Source organism: Siniperca chuatsi, linkage group LG2 (assembly GCF_020085105.1).
Source record: "Siniperca chuatsi isolate FFG_IHB_CAS linkage group LG2, ASM2008510v1, whole genome shotgun sequence".
Classification (NCBI taxonomy): Eukaryota; Metazoa; Chordata; class Actinopteri; order Centrarchiformes; family Sinipercidae; genus Siniperca; species Siniperca chuatsi.
This window is the reverse complement of record NC_058043.1, coordinates 4,686,623-4,706,236: the sequence shown is the minus strand read 5'-3', so window position 1 is coordinate 4,706,236 and position 19,614 is coordinate 4,686,623. Positions and strand designations below refer to the sequence as shown.

Below are 19,614 nucleotides of genomic sequence, written 5' to 3'. Positions count from 1 at the left end.
TTGAAAGAACACTTACTGTCACATACTGATTGGTAGACTTGGTGAACATCAGATTTTTACATACACAGAGCTGGTACACCCACCTGTGTCGTGCTGTTTCCCAGTTAGCCTTGTTTGATGGGAGGGGAGTATTTCTAATTTCACCAGTTCTGTTGTGCTTGCTAATAGCTGTGTTGCCTCCAGGACTGTACAGTGTTCAGTAGATGTCCCATCTATGGAGAGCAGATGATCTCCAGCATGCAATGCTCCACATCTGGTAAAACACAGAGACAGGGAGAATAAGGAAGGAATCTTACCGCAACAAAACGCAGGAGAAAGAAAATAAGTACAAATGGTTTCTTTGCTGTTTCACAAATACTTTGCCTTGTTTTTGGTCTGTTTGAAAACCGTACGCAGGCTACACAAGTTAGCCTGATTAGCTCAGATCAGCGTGCTGCAGAGTTGGTCAACCTCGTGTCTCTGCATTTCATACTGTGGTTTACATTTTAAAAATCTAAATGCAACCATGTGGGAATTAATACTGACAGAACGTGGACCTCCACAGTCAACCTGTTCAGTTGACTGAGGTTACTTTAGTGCTTGTTTCAGCACTGACACAAAGTTCAAGTGCTTCATGTATATTTCAGAGCCAGACTGAGGCCCGGGGCAATATCCTGTCTCCTAATGTCTGCGTTAGTTATAGGGCTGGACACAGTGTGTGTATGTGTGTCTCTAACCCGACTGCATAGGTTTGGTTTTAGAAGTGGGAGGGGACATAATGAAGTCAGAGGATCTTCAACCAAAAAACGGAATGTATGTAAATGCTACTTCCTGCATTCACAGACATTTGTATCAATCTAGCAAATAACACAGCATCAACTTGGTTATTGTGCTTTACAGAATTATGGTCTAGCAACACACATACACGAACGCTACTTTGAATCACATTTAGTTTCATTGCATTATATTAATTATATATGTTTATTGCATATATTTGCACCTTTACTTAAAATAGCACTGTCCTTTACCCTTATCTTTGTTTGATGTCCAATTCCAGTGTGGCTTTAGAAGAATATCATAATTACACATTGTCACTGTAAATCTATATATGAATACATTTTTTTTCCTGAAAAAGATTCAAAGTTCTGTATTTTTTTCAGTCCTGAGTGGTGTCTGCAGGTCTTCCTGTCAGGCTGTAAGGCCTCAACAAGATCCACCAATCTGAAGTTCAGTCTGCATGGAGCCTCAGAGGTGAGACCCAGAACAAAAACCAGTCCACAGAGTCAATTTGCTGCTGCTCTACACCTTATAGCTAAGACCATGTGGTACATGTATGCAAACATATATTGTGTGTGTGAGAGTGTGTGTGTGTGTGTACCTGTCCACCACGCTGCCAGGTTTAACCCGGTCGATGACAATGACCTGCTTGTTTCGATGATTGGCTGAAGTCAGCGTGATACCCAGCATTGCACCTGGCGACTTGGCAATTTCCACTAATAGCGGACCGGAGGCGTTTGTTACTGTGTCTGATTGGGGAGAAATGTTTTATTTGAATCATTTTGCTCTTTACTGTGATCTGATGCTCCTGTGCATATGAAAAAACAACAGTGACACAGCAGAGTATATTTTAATTTCTGTATCACCAACATTACAGTAAAGTAGCCTAGCAGATGAGCTTGTGGCAAAAATGCCCTTGAAAGCAACAACCACCAGATGTGTCGAACAGGGGATTCTTTGCAGTGCATTCTGGGTGAGTCAAATTGAGCAGTTTTACACAGAAAAAAGGCAGAGCTTGCAGAAAATGCCAACACATCAACAAAAAACACAACATTACATTTTTTAATATCAGTGGCATTTTAGTAAAGTCTAGAAACTTTTGCCCCAAGCTTTAATTCGTGTCTGAGCGGTGTGTGTGCGCGCGTGTGTGTGTGCGTGGTCTCTCACCCATGATAGTGACGTCGTACTCTATCTGGAACAGGGCTTCCTGGCCGCACTGACCCAATACGCTGAGGGCGTCGCTGTGGTTGGCATTGTGCAGCGGTACACCATCCACACTTAGGAGACGATCACCAGGACGCAGTGTGCCCTCTCTGAACACACACACACACACACACACACACACACACACACACACACACAGACACACAGACAAATTGACGAAATCAGATGAGAGAATACAGAAACCTAAAAAATGTAAACAAAAGCACAGAAGAAACAATCAAACTCTGTCAAGAGACTCTTAAAAGTCTAACTCGCAACTCATTAATTTGTTCTCTTCTTTCAAAACACCTTAGAATAACAATCCGAGCCTGTCAGTGGAAAAAAAGCACTTTTAGCTGACATACTTTTGATGGCGCAATAGCCCCCAAGGATTATGTTGCAGCCATTGAAGCCCTTTTCGCGGCTGCTGGCTGAGGCGATCTACTGGACCGGTTTCAAACCTTTTTGTTCCTATTAGTCATTTAGACCTGTGTTCAAAATATCGAGATTAAACGTCATGGCATGATGATCTGGTTTCATTTAAATTATGTTCATTTTCAAAAAGTCCCCGGTTTATAAAAACACTTTCAGAGATTGAATGTTCAGTATTCTAGAGGCACTCAATGGCACATTTCAGGCAATTATTTATTTCTCTGAAAATGGATAAGCAGCATTTTGATTTTTTCATCCAGAGGGCTGCATTAAAGAGCTGAGAGATGCTTTATGCATGATGCCAGAGTGTGAGTAATACAGAGCTGTCATCATACCAGCCAGAAGTTGTGAAGCTTTTTAACAACATGATGCAAGCTGAGCTGAGACCAAAAGGCTTCATTAAGGCTGGTTTTATTAGGTTATAGGCTTTAAAAAGGTTATATGAAAGGTATTTTAGGCATGAAGTTTCACAAGAAATGTGTTAAGTCAAATGAAAATCTGTCACAAAATTTGATTACTACAAAACAGAAACAAAAAGGTTTGCCTTTGAATCTACATGAGAAACAGGGGGACAAGGCGATAGTGATAGTACCGTTTTTTCACCAATAAAAAAGCTGCAGGTCGTTGTTCAATGCCCTCTGGTCATATTTTGTTATATTATGACTGTTTTGGACAAAAAACAAAAGCTGATGGCTGTTGTCATCTACATTTGACCAGTTTTCCACACACACAAAAAATATATTAAAAAAAGGTAGACCACCCAGGTCTAGGGGTTAATTGTGTTTTAGGGTGGATTTTGCCTTTTAAGATACTTAAGTTGCTGGTTGAAACAAAGTCTTACAGACTTCACTGACATTTAGCCTGCTTTTAGGCCTGCAGGCTCTATCTAACTGTGTCTTTTTGTCTGTTGATATAATGATGCAGTAAAAACAGCATGGCTCTCTGACACTTTCAGAGTTGGCGCTTTAATTCCCACTGGGTAATGCTCTTAATGTAGGCACTCCTGGTACTGTATGGTGCTGTGGATTAAGTTTTCTCCAATTGGCATATAAATTGGATATAATGCAGCATGAATATCCCATTCGTTTCCCCTGGACTGACCTACATTTTGAAGATGATTTTCTTTAGAATGGTGTTAGATGAGCTTCAGGGCAAAATAACTCAATAGTAAGATAGAATTTAATCTTGGTCTTGTCCCAGTCTGTCAAGCTGTGTGTGCACCTGTGGAGGATCAACTATAATAAGGCCATGGATAATGTCAAACCAATAGTTTTGGCTGCTCTGCAATCAATTTTGACACAACAGTCCTTCCACAAGCCCTAAAGATGTGTTAGAGATCTGACATTCATTCACTTATTCAGTAGAAACATAACTGCTTAGCTTCATGCAGTTTTTTCTGCATGTGTCCTAATTTATTGCCGCATGTAGTTATTTTACAGATAGTTGCCATGAGAATAAAAATAGCATCTCCCAGTTCTAAAATCTGGTGTTAAGTGCTTGAAGCTGCTGAGTGATCAGAGAAGAGAGTTACTTTATTTTCAATCTTTTCCTTTCTTGTCTGAAGTAACAGTGTAGAAACAGCTGAGTAAAGCATGCTGTTCAAAATGGGACTTTCTAAGCGGTGAGATTTGTGTAACAGCAATAAAGATGGGTGACAAATTAAAGGAAAAAAAATAACAAATGTGTATTAGTAAGCCTCCAGAGCAGCTTCAGTGTTCCTGTCATAGATTATCCAACTCTGTTGAACTTTACTGGAGGGAAAACATTCTTCCAAAAGATACTCCCATATTTGCTGATGATGGTGGAGAGGGGCAGTGTTCCACACAACGCTCCAAAACCTCCTAGAAGTGATCAGTTGGGTCACAGCACATGATTTTTATCATTTTCATACTCAAGCCATTCAGTGAGCCCTTGCGCCTGCATTTGTTATATTTCTCTCTTCATTTTTCCTTGAATTTGTCACTCGTCTGAGTGTTTTATGCTGTTCGGTGAAGTTAATTTTTAAGGTGGTTTTGTAAAAAAAGAAACATTTGTGTTTTGTGTTTGGTGTTAAGCACTCACTGCTGTGGTCCTTTGTAACATTTCCCCAAAACACTGCATTGTAAATTATATCAGTTAGACTAGTATGAGATTAAAAACCAAGAAACTACCTACTCTATTGAAGCTTTAATGCTACTGTTAGCAATCATTTCATGGTGTCAAGTATTTTTTACAGCCGTTTGTAAAAAGAACAAATGTTTGCCACATATCCAGTTATGTTTTTAAGAAGAGTTATAGTGAATACACCCAACATTTCATAAACGCTGATTTTCTTTAGATTAAATTACTTTGGCTAAGGTTGGGGTTAAAACTAGAGTGCGGAAGTTTTGTCTCCCCCTTCTGGCAGTGAGAGTAATTACACAAACACTGATGTATGCTTATGATGTATGCCAGTGAGCTCGCCCCAAGCGCTTGTTAAGAAATAGTTACAAAAATACAGAGACATTTCCACAGTTCCAAGACAATAATCCATTATTTAGGTAGAGTAAATGTAATAGCCTACTCAAATTTTACCAACCTGTCCAAGAGCAGTAACGTGACATCTGAGTCTGCCCTCAGGCCCTTCTCTTCTCTCAGCGCTCTCCAACAAGGTAAAGCTAAAGCTACACCAATGCTTATCCGTGTTTGTCCTCGCCGTCTTTTTTTGACAGTAATCCTTCCTCTGAAGGCCGAGTTCCCTTTTTTTATCTGGAGCATCAGAAGCCTTTCTGGGCCTCTTAAGTTTTACTCCCAGCTGCTGCATCCTACTGCGTGCTACGGTTGTTCCAGAGCCATGTAGAGAGAGAGTTGCGTCAACTAATTTAATTTCAGTTCAAGTGGCTTTATTGGCGTGACTGCATACAATACAACGTTGCCAGAGCATATTAACACAAACTATACAGTCATAATAAACAATGCTCAATAATAAACATTCGTATCAATTCGCCTTTATTTGTTGCAGCAATGGCGGATCGCGGAGCTCTCTACATGGCTCTGGGTTGCTCCACAAACCAAACTAATCATTGCTGATTGGCTAAAACGCATCATTACAGGTGCGCCAGCGCGGGAATGTCGCCACAGACAGCAGACTCATCCTACTGCTAAATAAGGAGAGTTAGCTGGTTAGCTAGCATTGTGTTAACTCTTTGGGAACGGCTCAAATGTAATGGACATTCATTGATATGCCAGAGCCCGCACTCTAGCTCTAAGTTACTTTTGAAGAAGGTATGGTTTTATATTTTAGCTTCAGTAACATTTTGCTCGTGGTCCTGCTTTATTTGAAGCGAAAACACCACCTACTCGTGTCTACGTGAGCCTCAATTTGTACACATAATGTACATTACTTTTAGTGCAAATAAATATTAGTTTCTAAGAAGTCAGCCTCAGGAGAACATGATTTAAACTAATGCTGGACAATAAGCCACATTTATCAAATTACCAAAAATCCCTTGCCGACCTAAACTTTATGTGATGGCCGCACTAGAATAGTGTCAATAGATCTTATTAGCGCACTCAGTTAGCATACAACACATTTCAAGTAATGACATGAAGCAGTTTTTTTTGTTTCATACTGTATTATTTATTGCATTTAATGGCACAGCTTGTTTTTTAATTTCAGTGCAGGCCTTTTAGTTAACTTTCTGTTGTCATTGTTGCATTCATTAAAAAAAAAAAACCTTCTTTGGGTTTCTTGTTGAGTCTTCTCTTGAACAAAAGATGCGCAGCATCTTAATATGGCATCTTATACTCCTCAAACAGGAAGTGGGAGAGGCCAACTGTCTGTATTCGTGAGGGGGGTCCACCACCTGGGAGCTTCGCTAAATCCAAAGTTTTTTTTATAATAGTTAAAAAAAAAAGATGTAAATACTTCCTATATCTGCACATTTGTGTTAAGTTTTAATTGCATTGTAGAATTTACTCATTTCTCCCTGTGTCTACAACTTGTGTTCCTGCATTAGAGCTAATTTTATTGTATTTTTCAGACTGACATCTTTTTCCTTAGAATGAGGAAATGATGAGGTCTCAATTTCTGTAGGTGGCGCTCTCTTCTCTGTCTCTTAAATTCACTGCATATACACACCTTTTAGAGTATTTTATCCATGAGGATCTTGAACTGTGTAAATGTGTAAGGATCCATGCGCTGGAAGGTTACAGATGGTTGAATCACTGCTGCCTTACATCAGTTAATGTCGCAATGCTGACATTTATATGAAAATGTCATGGATTATTACTTAAACATGAAGACTGAGACAGAGTGATGACATTAAAGGGATATGAGGTGATTCATGCCGCTTCAGCTGTGAGCAACACATAACTGTCAACATACCAGCAACGGTCACAGGAAATGACACCGTTATCCTTGGGGTTTATTTGCATAAAAGGCACAGGCACGTCTCCCAGACTCCTGACTTGAACTGGCCGAGCTGTGCCCCCGTTAGTTTAAATTCAATGGAGGCCAGTGCTCGCCTGGCTTTTATTTTTCCTTAACTTTTTTGGAAGTCATTGCCCTTTTCACCCTACGAAAGACATACATGATCCCTCTCTCTCTGGCTCTGACTGTATATGTGTTTTTATGTTTACTCGGATACGTCTTAGTATAAATGTGTGTGTGTTTATATGTTTGTTTCTGTGAGTATGCATATGTGTGAGTTTGTACACTTATGCACATGTGGCTACATGTGCAGTATACGTGGGTTTCTGGTTGCATGAGCGTGCAGTCAGTGCTACCTGTCCGCAGGACCTCCTGGCCTGACGTAGGTGACCACTAGGGGGCGTGACTTGTGCCAGTCTTCGTGGGTGCCACCTGCAAGAAGAGTGTAGGTTAAAGCTGATCACACTAAACACTGGACTCATACGACTGCAAACCTTCAGTTTCTTTATTTATTTCAATTCAGTATGAAAATTACAGCAACTTGTTTCAGATAGGTAATCCATCACAGTGAGGAATTTTTGTCTTTTGTATTTTGGTCAAAATTACTTAGTTACTGTATACGCTGTCGCACGGTTTCCAACTGGGATTGGTCTGAAAACTCTCATTTAAGAAAACTCCCGGAAGGCAGGGAATCAATTTAAATTGTTACTGTGTGCTTTAGCAATGGTCAGCAGAAATGTAAAGTTTATATACAGTTTGTAGTTAATGAGATAAAACATTCAAGTCACCAGAGACTTCCTGATGACCATTACTCGTTTAAGTGTGCCATGTTAGAGGAATGACATCAGAGAAAAAGAGACTGCAATTTCATATTTCTCATCTTTTCCCTACTTTTACAGCTAAATGTGACTTTCTTCAGTGCTAACACAGATACATTTTTACAAGGCAGGAAACAGTGATACTGCAACTGTCTCTTCATTTAGTGACACCATTCCAGTAAGGTGCCATGCCAATAACTCTAGCTTTTCATATAGTTCTCTAAACACACAGTAATTGGCTTTTTTTTTTTTTTTTTTTTTTACTGATGGTTACCTCTCATAACGAAACCAAAGCTGTTCCCCTCTTTATGCAAACAGATGTCGATTGTCTTTGATATAACCCCTGAGGTGCTGTCTGGTGCTTTGAGAAGGGGGAAATATAGAGAGAAATAGAGAGAGACAGGGAGAGAGAGAGAGAGAGAGAGAGAGAGAGAATACATAATTTCTTAATTTTAGTTAAAGAGTGAGAAAAGTAATTCATTTATATAATAAGAATAATTTGCTTCTGTTGCTCCATAAAGAACAAGTAAAGTTTTGTTCACATACACTACATTTGACATCATGCTAATGGAGCATAAACATTTAATACAGAAAAATAAAAAAAGCATGAATAATGACTGAATATAATGATATGATGATATAATGCTATACAGTTACAACACTATAAGATTGAATTGCACCTGCATCCCAATAGGTATGCAGTATGGAGTGTGGGTTTTAATTAAGGATGCCTATGATCTCTTTTACTGCTATTACTGTAGCTAATAAAACTATAATTCTATAATCTTAAAATGCAGTATAATAAAATAAAAATGCATATATATGGAGGAGCCATTGGTGCTTCAGTCAGATAATGAGCTCATTAAGTTCTACCCGCTACTTGCTCTTTGCATTAACAGGCATTCAAACTGAAAAAGGCACAGCGTTGGGGCTGCGTTGGTGTGGGTGTGTTGCTGCAAGTCCCAGGCATACAATGAAATAGTTTGAGGAATAGATGCATGAGTTTAAAGGCTTTTCAGATTAATAAACGTTTATGATACTATGACACAGAATATTTGAAAGTTATCATAGCGACAATCATTTTATCGTCAGGTAGACGATTGCATTGCTGGATGGCGTCGTATTGCTTCTTTTTTTTTTTTGCTGCAGCTCTATGCATTAGGACCCCTGCTGTACCGACAGTGGTCTTATTGAAATGAATGAGGAGGCTGTGTTTTTCCAGCACACTATTCTAGGAAACACGTTCATATTGAATGATTCCGCATCTCACTATTTACATCCAGTGCTAATGTTCTGTGCCAGTGCAGAAGTAGTATGACTATATGTAGCAAGGCAAAGAGCACAAATATGGAGGTTGGGGTTGGGTGTAGTGAGTCCAACTTTCATACAGGAGACCAGAGTTTATGACCCATGACAGACCTGCAATTAACATTTGCCTTTTTATTAACCATAACCACAATCTTTCCTCAGCCTTAACCATCACGTAGTCACCATGCGCCGATATTATAGAATTTTAAAAACACTGGCATTAGACATCAAAAAACATTATCATTAAATGTATTCCAGAGTTTTGCAGAATTGTCCAATATCGACATCCTCGTCTGCCAATAGGGTTGCGTTTTTCACACAGTGATAATGTCGGACTGGACATGACCTCACTGGAGCTATTACTTTATGACCCTAAAAACCATGTTAAAGTGTATGGAGTTGAACTAATATGTACCTGTAGGGGGCAGTTCATACTCCACCTCCAGCAGAACTCTTTCTCCTACGTTCTTCAGTAAGCTGATTATCTCTTCATGCCGCAGTTTTGTCAGATTGATGCCGTTCACCGACTTTATGTAGTCACCGACATTTAGCTGGTCACTCCTGCACAGAAAAGGAATGAAAGCATGTAAAAGCTTGCATAAAGGACAATCAGTTGTACATTGTTTTGAAAATGTGGCATTTGTACTTTAAAACAAGTTTATGTTTTCCCTCCTGAGTGTTATCATGAGATGTTTTATTACAGAATATCAAGAAAGTCTGAATGGATTTATTCTTCCACTTCTTTTTTGCTGGTGTTGCACCCACCTGGCTGCCAGTCCTCCAGGCCGTAGGTTCGATACCCGTGGTTTCCCATCCTTGTCGGTTCCTCCTGAGATGGTGAGGCCCAGCGTGCTGCCTTCTTTCTTCACCAGCTCCACCATGGTCACCCCCCGCAGAGCTTCTAACCAAAAACACACGTACACATAAAGACAAGTACGCACACACAAAACAGGGAAAGAGAAGGACGTACCCACACAAACACACACACATACAGATGTGTACAGAGACATGTACACACACACACTCGAACACACAAAATACAGAGATAAGTGGTTAGTGGCTGCCCTCTGTCCATTCTGATTCCCAGATTAAAGGGAAGCCATGATACAAGAGAGATAAACCAAAAGACATTTGCTGCTGTGTCCTTGAGTGAGACACTGATCCCCTGTCTGCTCATTATAAGAGAGTCAGCTGAAATTACTAAAATGTAAATGTGAAGATCAGATAAGATAAGCATCAGTTAATGAGAATTAACATAGCCTCATTGTTTCATTGTGTGTATCATTCCACTTGAAAAGTTCCTGGCAGGGATGAAAAGGCCTTGAAAGATTAAAGGACATCATCAGTAACAGCAAATATGTACAACAGTCACACAACCCTTCAGAGTAAATTATGTGTATTAAAACAGAAACACGACTTTATGAAAAGGCAAAACAACATATATACAAATATTAAGACTTTAGACTAACTGCAGTCAGATTAGTGGAAGTGTAAAGATCATGTATTATTGTTATTAACAGGTGTCTTTTTAGGGTTTTTTAAATTAAGTCTTGTGTCTTACTACTGTTACAGGTTACACAGTGCCACATTTTAGAGACAAACAATGTGTCTAAAAATGAGTTACTTTGGACATCTGTGATACTAAAACCCTCCACTGAACCCACTGAAGGGGATTCTCTGTGGACTGTTGTAACAAGGATCAAGGAACGGTGGACCACTCAGACTTATTTCTACAGGACGACTAAAGACTATTGTACAGTGCTGTATTCCCTAAACACTTAATTAAACAACTGTATAAACAAAGGAATCATAATATCCAGAAAAATTACATGTAACCTCTTTTCTAACAACTATTAACTGCAGCGGCCCAGCTATTCTCGGGCTGAGTCAAGGCTTGATGAGGTAAACAACTTAATGGGTTGACTTGGGAACAACGCTGCCGAGCTGGAGAGTTCAGTTCACCTTCATGCTTCTGCTGCTTTGAAGTAAAGAGTTCATGACAAAAGTTCATGAAGAAAGACTTGTTTCTCCATGGCTGTGTGCATAGTTATCTGATATTTCTACAAAACATAATCAGGTTGGGTCCAAATCATCAACTTTCCTTTGAAGAAGGCACTCAACACCCAACTGCACTAATAAACAAAGGCATCAGGATTGATGCCGCTTACATGTCTATACGCTAAGTATGACGCTACCACCAGCAGCCAGCTAACTCAGGACCAGTTGCCAGGCAACCAGTGTAGACTCCAGGAAGATACTGGTCCTGGCCTCCCTAAAATGGCAAATTCTGAATTTTACACTTTTTTCTGTACGGAGTAAACAAATGAGATATAACACATCAATTAGTGAGCTTTAGAGGCGCCGGTAGGCGGATTTTGTTAACGTTGAACAGAGCCGGGCAAACCTTTTCCCCTTGTTTCCAGTATTTGTGCTAAGCTAAATTAGCTGTCTGCATTCATATAATTACTGTACAGACATGAGAGTGGTATCAGTCTTCTCATCTAACTCTCGGCAATAATGTCAATACGTGTATTTCTTAAAATGTTGAACTAATGTCGAAGTTAAAGCTGCTACCTGAAGGATTAAATAATACAGTGATTTAGAGTTAGCAACACAGCAGCATTAAGTAAAAAAAAAAAGTTACATTCTGAATACTCCACTAATACTACACTAATTTAACATTGCACTTCTATACCATTGTTGGACTCACAATGGACAGTTGACCAAAGAAATCTAAATTGATGCAGCAGAACCACAGATATATCTGATGTCAGTTCAGTTGGAGATTTGAGTGTGTTATACCAGTAGCTGCTAACCCCAAGCGGAGATGAGGAGCGGGCTACAGCGGTCTGCTAAGCTAACTTATTTTTGACTCCATACCTCCAGATTTTTTTCACTTTCAAACTTCTTCAGCCCCAATTGACGCTCACTCAAGTGACATCACTTGAGGCATTTGTCAGACTTTGTGTAGTCAGACTTTACCCTTTAAGTTAAAATCTCAAGTTAAAATGTTGAATCAAGTTCCAAGGCTAGTGCACCTTAGTGTCAAGGCAAAAATACTGTATTCCTACAATCTAAAATATATGGCATGAAGGTAGGACAAAACCAGAGTGCCCAGTGGGTAGGATTTGGGTTTATATTAATGTTACAATGAGCATGTGGATTATGGTAAAGATCATGGTTACTCATGTCTACAGAAGGTTAAACCTGCAATAACTGATTGTTTTGGCCACTTGGGGGCAGCGGCAACAAAGTGTAAACACAACATTGACATATCATCACTTTTTAAGTTGATACGGCAAACGTGTTCAGTCACAGAGCAACATTATCATTCATTTGGAGTCGTGTTTCTGGCCACCTGATGAAGTCCAATATTACTGACTCTCTTTTAGCTCTATCTTTGGTCTCTACTGTGGCCTCTACAACTTCTGAGGGAAATATCTGGCTCTTTAGCTGCTAAATGCTCCACTAACTGTGTCTGTCTGCCGTTTGGTGCTGAGCGGGTAGTGTACAATGGATTTTTCAGCTGCCTTGTGCACCTGAAAATGACGCTATGAGAGCAGTGAGAGTGAATTGAAACAGTAAAGAGGGGAGATGCAGGTTCGGGTGATACATCGCTGCAGGTTCATCACTACGAGTGAAGCCTTTCACATCGTCACATTGTTTCCACATTGTCCATTTGATACATAGTTATTATAAAATATCGGTTATAGACACTTTAAGGATTAGGCTTACAACAACTGTTGGAGTGAATAATGTTAATGTGAGTCTTAAAAATGAAATGATCATATAAGTAAAAAATATATAGCAATAGCAATATAGTACATTGTTAGGTAAAACAAGTAAGGCACTGATGTAATATGCTGATAGACAGCTGTCTCTCCATTTGTCTGTATTTGTATCATTATCATTTACACATGCACACACACACACACAGGTGACAGGAACTATTGAGTGAGTATAGATAAATAGCTGTCTCTCATTTGGTCTCTATATTTTTCATTCATACTCATCCACACACACACAGGTGAGATGAAGCTTTGGTGTGATAGATGGCTAGATTAGGTAAATCCCTCAGGCGACACTGAGGATCAGTGCGGTGCTTCACACCACAGTTATTTCTGGTTGGTATTACAACACACACATATTCACACAGGAACACACACACACACATTATCTGCAGAAGGGCACTCATTCATTCATTAGTCCTTGTACTGTTCATATTTGCATAATAGCACCAAAGCTTTCACAAATGTAGTTTGATGCCGTGAACATCTTCTGAACTGAATCCATTACAAAATTTGTTTTTCCTCCATGGATGCAGAACTGACCATGTTGGAATTCATAGTTTTATCTACCACTTCATTTTGATGCTCAGGGAATACAGAATACACATGAGAAGATTTTTACACACAAAAAGAAATTCATAAAATGATTTCTATTATGTATACAGAGAACTATGGACACTTATTTTACATCTAATGATGATCAGGCAAATAGAAAAGTGCAAATGTTATCTCTCTCGCTCTCTCTCTCTCTGTCACACACACACACACACACACACATGGACATGCTTATGAAGTTGTACTCAACTAATAGCAACAAGGAAACAGACAGAGTCAACAACAATGTGGCTATGGAAGGTGAATGAGACAAATACTTGTAATTGTATACCTGTGAAGCAAGGTGACGCTGGAACCGAGCATGGAGCTGAGTTACGTAACTGTGCATGGATGAATAAAGATTGATAAAGAGAAGAGGGGAAGAAGTACAAAAGAAATAGAAAAAAGAGGAAATAGACAGAGAGACATGATGGGAAACTCAATGGAGGGATATGGCCAAGGTGATAAGAAGGCAGGAGAAGAGAAAACCTGATACGGGAGTCGAACTAAAATGGGTGATTTGATGTATAAAAGAAATTCATGTGAGAGAGAAGGTAAAACAGAATAAAGCAAAGAAAACCAAAAGATATTTCAAAACAGAACATAATTTCATCATGGGGGACTATACTTGACTCTACAATTCTCTCATGTGATAAAGAAATATCTAATTTCTTCTTATGACATTTTTGTTGGTAAGCAGCTTCATAGATTTTTAAGATTGTACTTATAGCCCACGTTTTACTCTGGTTTCTTCTTGTGTGCTTGGCATAGTTGGCATTAAAGGATGATCATTTATGAAAAAAAAATGAATATCTGCCAAAATAATACTTGCTTTTCAACTTCACAGTGACAATAAAACTGTTTTGGGATAATCTTGCTCTCTTAATGTGATATATTTCCTGCTTTTGACATAATGCAGGAGGGGGTCATTCAGTGTCATATAAGTTGGGAAGAGAAAGGTGGTTGTACTGGATGAGTGTATGGGCGAGACTGTTGAAAAATCGGATGGCTTTAGTGGTTAGAGTTTTATTTTCCGATTGCTGGTACAGAATCAGGTAACCATTTAAGATGTTTACAGGACAGAGGTGGACAAGAAAATAAATTATTTTAAATGTGTGTGTTTTTTAAAACAGACATTTGATAGGGAAATAAGTATTAGAATAAAGAAGTTTTGTGGAGCAGTTCACACTCAGGGACACTTTCAGAGCAAACACTAGAGCAATAGACAGGTTGTCTGTTCGAAGACAACCTGGGACCTTGTTGCTATCATGCTGTCTCTGCAGTCATTAGGTCACCGTGCAAATTATACACAAAGTACATCAGAATCTGATTGTGAACTAGAGGGAAAATGATCCAGTTTGGACAGCCGGAAGCTGTTTTTTTGTAAATTCCTAACTAATTAAGCAAATTGCTGTCGTTGCCAAATTCTGCTTTAGGCATTTCTCTGACAAGAGATCATTATGATGCTTCAGTGTGGCGGCGCTGAGTCTGGATGACACAGTTTACTGCAGTTTTCTAAGCATTACACACAATGATGAAGATAGATAGATAGATAGATAGATAGATATTGATAGAAGTTGTATGTACCTGGTATACTGTGTCTTCTTGAGGCCATGGTCTGTTCTAGTCCAGAGATATCCTTTGTTTTTCCATATGGCCCATCATCTAGAGAGAACAGAGACACACAATAAAGCTTTACAGGTATCAATATACTTATCCTGGTAGCGTTAAAGCGGCAAAATTTCGACAGTGACAAAGCAAAAATAAATAGTTTATATATGACCCTGCATTTCACAAATCTAATGTTTGGGTATAACCAACTTGCTGTTGAGTGTTGAGCTTGTGGCTATCAAGGGGAACAGATAGTCTTCCAAATGCACAATTGAAGAAAGCAGAGGGACAAAGGAAAGACCAATTAAAGACATAGGTTATAAAATATCAGTTGCAGATTAATTGTGTTCTAAGTATGAGGCCGGATGACTGCTCATTAACATAAGTAAAAGGCGTTGGATTGACAACTTTGAAGCAGCAGAGGTCAGGATTATAACATTTACTTCCTGTCTCATATATAATATGATTGTTTTTACCAAATACACAACAACGTCAACAAGAATCTGCTCCACAGTGACACCTTTGACACATGCTCACTTTTTGGAAATTTCTGCTACTTGGACAGCTGTTAGTGAGAGAAGAGAGAGTGTTATACCATAACCTCCTCCACCCAAAAACCCAAGTCATTAGAAATGTCAGACTTCATTCTCATTCCCAAGCATGGAAACACACATGCAGAAATGGTTCATGCTAACACCGCAGCTTCAGATGTGTGTGCCAACAATCACTCATCCCTGAATGCATTTCCTCTCCCACTCGAGCCATGAATCACCTCTCATATCTTCCTCCTCTACACACTCCCCATCTTGTAAAAACAAGAAACGGTTCTCCACAGTCCCCACACACTTTGATGGTGATGAACATAATAGATGCTATTAATTGTCAGTTCATTTGACTGTGATCTGAGCTCCTAGGCTGTGCTTTCTGTGCTGTATTTGGCTGTATACAATGCATGAGACACACATTTGAGGCATTGTCCTGATTAAATTGCAGCAAAACCAAAGCACTATTCTCAAAAATCCTTCTCCAACTGACTTTCTTTTGTAATTTCTAATTATTATAGGCTGAATTAGGTCAAACACAAAGGTATAGTGGCTTTTTGTGGATTTAGTTCTTTAAGATAGATGAAAATGTGTGCTCATGTATTTCTGCATGTACTTCATTGCCTCTAATTGATTGTATGGCAGTTTTCTTCCACAAATAACCACACTGGTGGCTGTAGAGATGGCAATGTCAGTCCATTGTTCAGCTGGTCCAGCATTTTGATCAAGAGTGAACTATCATGGAAACTATGACATGGGTTGGGTTGCCATGAAACAAACATCCCGAAATCTCCAGAGGATGAATCCAAATGACTTTGGTGAGGCCACAGGGTGAGCCCCATAAAGTTTCATTCAGTCTTGTCTGTTAGGAAGTGTGCAGCAGCTGTGAGTTTGATGAAGGCTGACTGAAGTCTGACAATGTAGAGATGAGCCTAAAAATTACACATCTGTTAATTCTTAAGATCCAAGTTTCCCTCCCACTGAACACAGTGGGTCTACCTGCCTAAAGAGCTGCAAAATACTCTCTAAATGCTGTTTCAGGGGCATTTCCTCCCTGACAAGAAAAACTGTGCAAATATTTGTGTAAATACTTGAAAAACTTCCCTCATCATATATAATATACTCGGCAGTGTCACAAGTGCCGTTGCATTCACTTTGTATATACACCCTAAGACGATTACATGTAAGGAAGATTTTCCAGGTACCTACAGTGAGTCACTGTAACTACCTTTCAATAGTTTGATGCATTGGTATATACACAGTAAGGCCATTTGTCAAGTGTTGATGAAGTTAGTCTCCTCCCTGCTTGCGCAGTGAAACAGAGACCATCATTGTTATATGTCACAGGGGGGAGCAGATGTCCTCCTTTACGGTCTCTGGCAGAGACTTTCTGGCAGAGACGTGTGAGGATTTTAATATTTGATAAGTTATAAATTCAGTTCTGTTCCGATTTCCACAGGTGTCTGTTTAAAACTCCCCTTTTAAACTGCTGAGTTAACTGCACAGTCTGGAGTCCTGCAAGAAGTCATCGCTTTCAAACTCCAATGTTAAATTACCATCAAACCAATCAATCAACTAGCAAATCAATTAATCAATCAATCAATCAATCAATCAAAGGCATTTTAGAGAGGCAGAGAGGAAGGTCCAAAGGAAAAAAAAACAGAGGCTGGGATGCAGACGACAAAAGACATCAATATCGAAAATAGCGATGTATATATTATGAAATATTTTATATTGCTGTTATTACTTTCCTTTCCTACAGTTGGCATGTTTTTGACAATGACAGAAGAGCTTTTTGGACACAATGTGATGGATGTGAATCACTTGAAACCAGGCTGAGAATATGGAATCCAATAGAAGGGCTGCAGCTTCAGTTCTGCAGGTGAGGACCTGTAGCTCCAGTCCAACAGTGTAGATGGTGCACACCATCTACAGGCAAGGAATGTAAGAGCTTTAACTGGTCTGGAAAAGATTTTGAAGAATCACTTTAATCTAAAAGTGTTTTAGAGTTCGTAATTTTAGTTATTATGGAGTCATGAGCATTTATTCTTGAGCACTTTTAGATTTAACTGTACATATTTTAAGGTCTCAACCAGGATATTAAGTATTTTGCTAACACACATTCTTTAACTGGGTTTGACAGCAGCTGTGACAGTGGAGCTGAGGCAGTTGTTGTAGCTCTGAGGGGAGAGGATGTGTCCTACTTTACAACCTCTGCTCCATCAGAGGGGTGGGATAAGTTTAACAATTCATGAGCCAATTCTCAACTGCTTTCATATCCTACTCCAGAAGTGTCATTAAATTGCATTATAATCAGGGACAATTTACACCACAGCTTAAACATAAATGTCTCTGCTAAACGTGCAGAAGAAATATGTATTTTGCTTTTTAGCACCTGAAGCAGCATTTTAAACCAGCTTACTATCGTCAACGGAGTTTAGCAGTTGGAAAGGATTTTAAAATCCTGCAAAATCCTTTATCTTTTTGTGCTTTTAATTCCTCTTTAAATTACATTCACACTCTGTTCCACAAGACTGCCTTTAAGTCTCAGTTTCACTGTAGCAAATAAACTACAATAGTTTGTTTTTTAGCTATTGACTCAAGCTCCTGTAGGACATATTTCATGTTACTGTCACAAAGCTAGCTAGTGCTTTTAATTTTTCTATACTTAAAAAACTTCAATCCTAAACAGCAGCTAAGTGGTTAAAACTGTCACCTTGCAGCTTACACTTACTTGCACAGTCACTTGCTTATTCACACTGTGACTGTTTGGGTTTCCTCCCACAATCCAAAGACATGCAGGTTAGCTGAATGTGAGAGTGAATGTGTTTGTTAGTCTATATATGTGTGTTTGCCCTGTGATATACTGGGATAGGTTGCATCCCTTGATTATGATGATCAATACTGATAATGTATGGATGGATCAATCCTTGATGATGCGTGATGGTGAAAGCTCTACATTTTTTTTGGTGGATTTCTGCTATGTTGTCATGCTCTGAATCTTTGTTTGTAGCTTCTGTCACCTCTGCTTTCAGAGCTTCTTTATTCATAAATTCTTATGCCATCATATCCAGCTAATCTTTTTTCTTCCCATACATAATTGGCTGTTGGATGCTGCTCTTTCATTATTGTATCTTTCAGACTGGCTATTGCACAATGCACCACCCAACATGAGGCACTTTTTTTGTCTGTGACAACGCCTACTGACCCTCAGAGGGACCAAAAATGCAGATATCCAACACTTCTGAAAGAAAGAAGCCTGCTAAAAGGAGGCTGTGCCATCTCTGAGATTCAACACGACAAGGTTTGAAAAGAAGAAAACCTGGGCTTTACGCACCAGTCACGTGGTGTAGAGAATCGAGAGAGATGGAGAGACAGAGCGAAATAGACTCAAAGACTTAACTCTTAAACAAAGAAACTCGAACTTGAATCACTGATACCAGATTAAAGAAGTTGCTACATTCAGTTGCAGCACCGGAGTCCTAACGAGGACCATAACGAACTTTAAACAGACGCTCACACTGCGTTGCCGTCACAACCAAACTTCATCAGCCTGCTTATGGAGGAAGAGATCCGACTCAGGCCAGAGTCGCCCCGTGGGGCCGACGCGTCCTGAAACATGGAACTGAAGGGAGTTTCATCCGGAACCGATCGCCACCGAGTGCCCAGACAAATGGCACTGCTTCTCCTCTCCTCTTCCCTTCAGGGCAACGCCTGCCCTGCTCAGCCAAAAATCAGGTGAAACAACAGTTTTTCTGTGACATTTGTCTTTGCTGCTTTAGCTTAATAGGAACAATAAGAAATGTAGATGAAAATTAGAATCTTCCATCAACATAGGTATGATAAATTACTTCAGATTATTAATCATTTCTAATAATAATCTCCCTTGACTTTCCAAAACCTCTCAGTTGCTGAACAGTGCTATAGTTCATTTAATTGGTAACTATTAAAGTTGTCCACATAGTGGTTTCCTGTGTTAATACCACTAACCAAACAATCATTCATTGCATCCTCTGTGTCAAATGTGTATTCATTCACTTATTAATTATTCATCGCTGTGTTCATATCACTTACTCATGATTGCACACCATTCATTTGTGTGTCTAGAAGTATAGCTGCTTCTATAGTCTAGTTGTTATTGTCCTGTGTGTGTAGTTAGTAGTTAAATAATC

General features: G+C 39.3%; 1 protein-coding gene across 11 annotated transcripts in view; it reads right to left on the bottom strand.

Moving 5' to 3' along the window:
* Positions 1–19,614, bottom strand: part of LOC122887804 (glutamate receptor-interacting protein 2-like) — a 267,289-nt gene that overhangs the window by 35,148 nt on the left and 212,527 nt on the right. For 6 of the 11 annotated variants that reach the window (XM_044221385.1, XM_044221341.1, XM_044221350.1 and 3 more), the window contains exons 2-9: positions 14,877–14,954; positions 9,673–9,808; positions 9,323–9,468; positions 7,874–7,960; positions 7,138–7,213; positions 1,924–2,069; positions 1,358–1,505; positions 84–253 (exon numbers count right to left, since the gene is read on the bottom strand). In XM_044221385.1, the coding sequence (XP_044077320.1) occupies positions 84–253; positions 1,358–1,505; positions 1,924–2,069; positions 7,138–7,213; positions 7,874–7,960; positions 9,323–9,468; positions 9,673–9,808; positions 14,877–14,954 (987 nt within the window). The remainder of the gene's footprint in view (positions 1–83; positions 254–1,357; positions 1,506–1,923; positions 2,070–7,137; positions 7,214–7,873; positions 7,961–9,322; positions 9,469–9,672; positions 9,809–14,876; positions 14,955–19,614) is intronic. The other 5 variants (XM_044221405.1, XM_044221359.1, XM_044221419.1 and 2 more) reach the window with 2 other exon arrangements.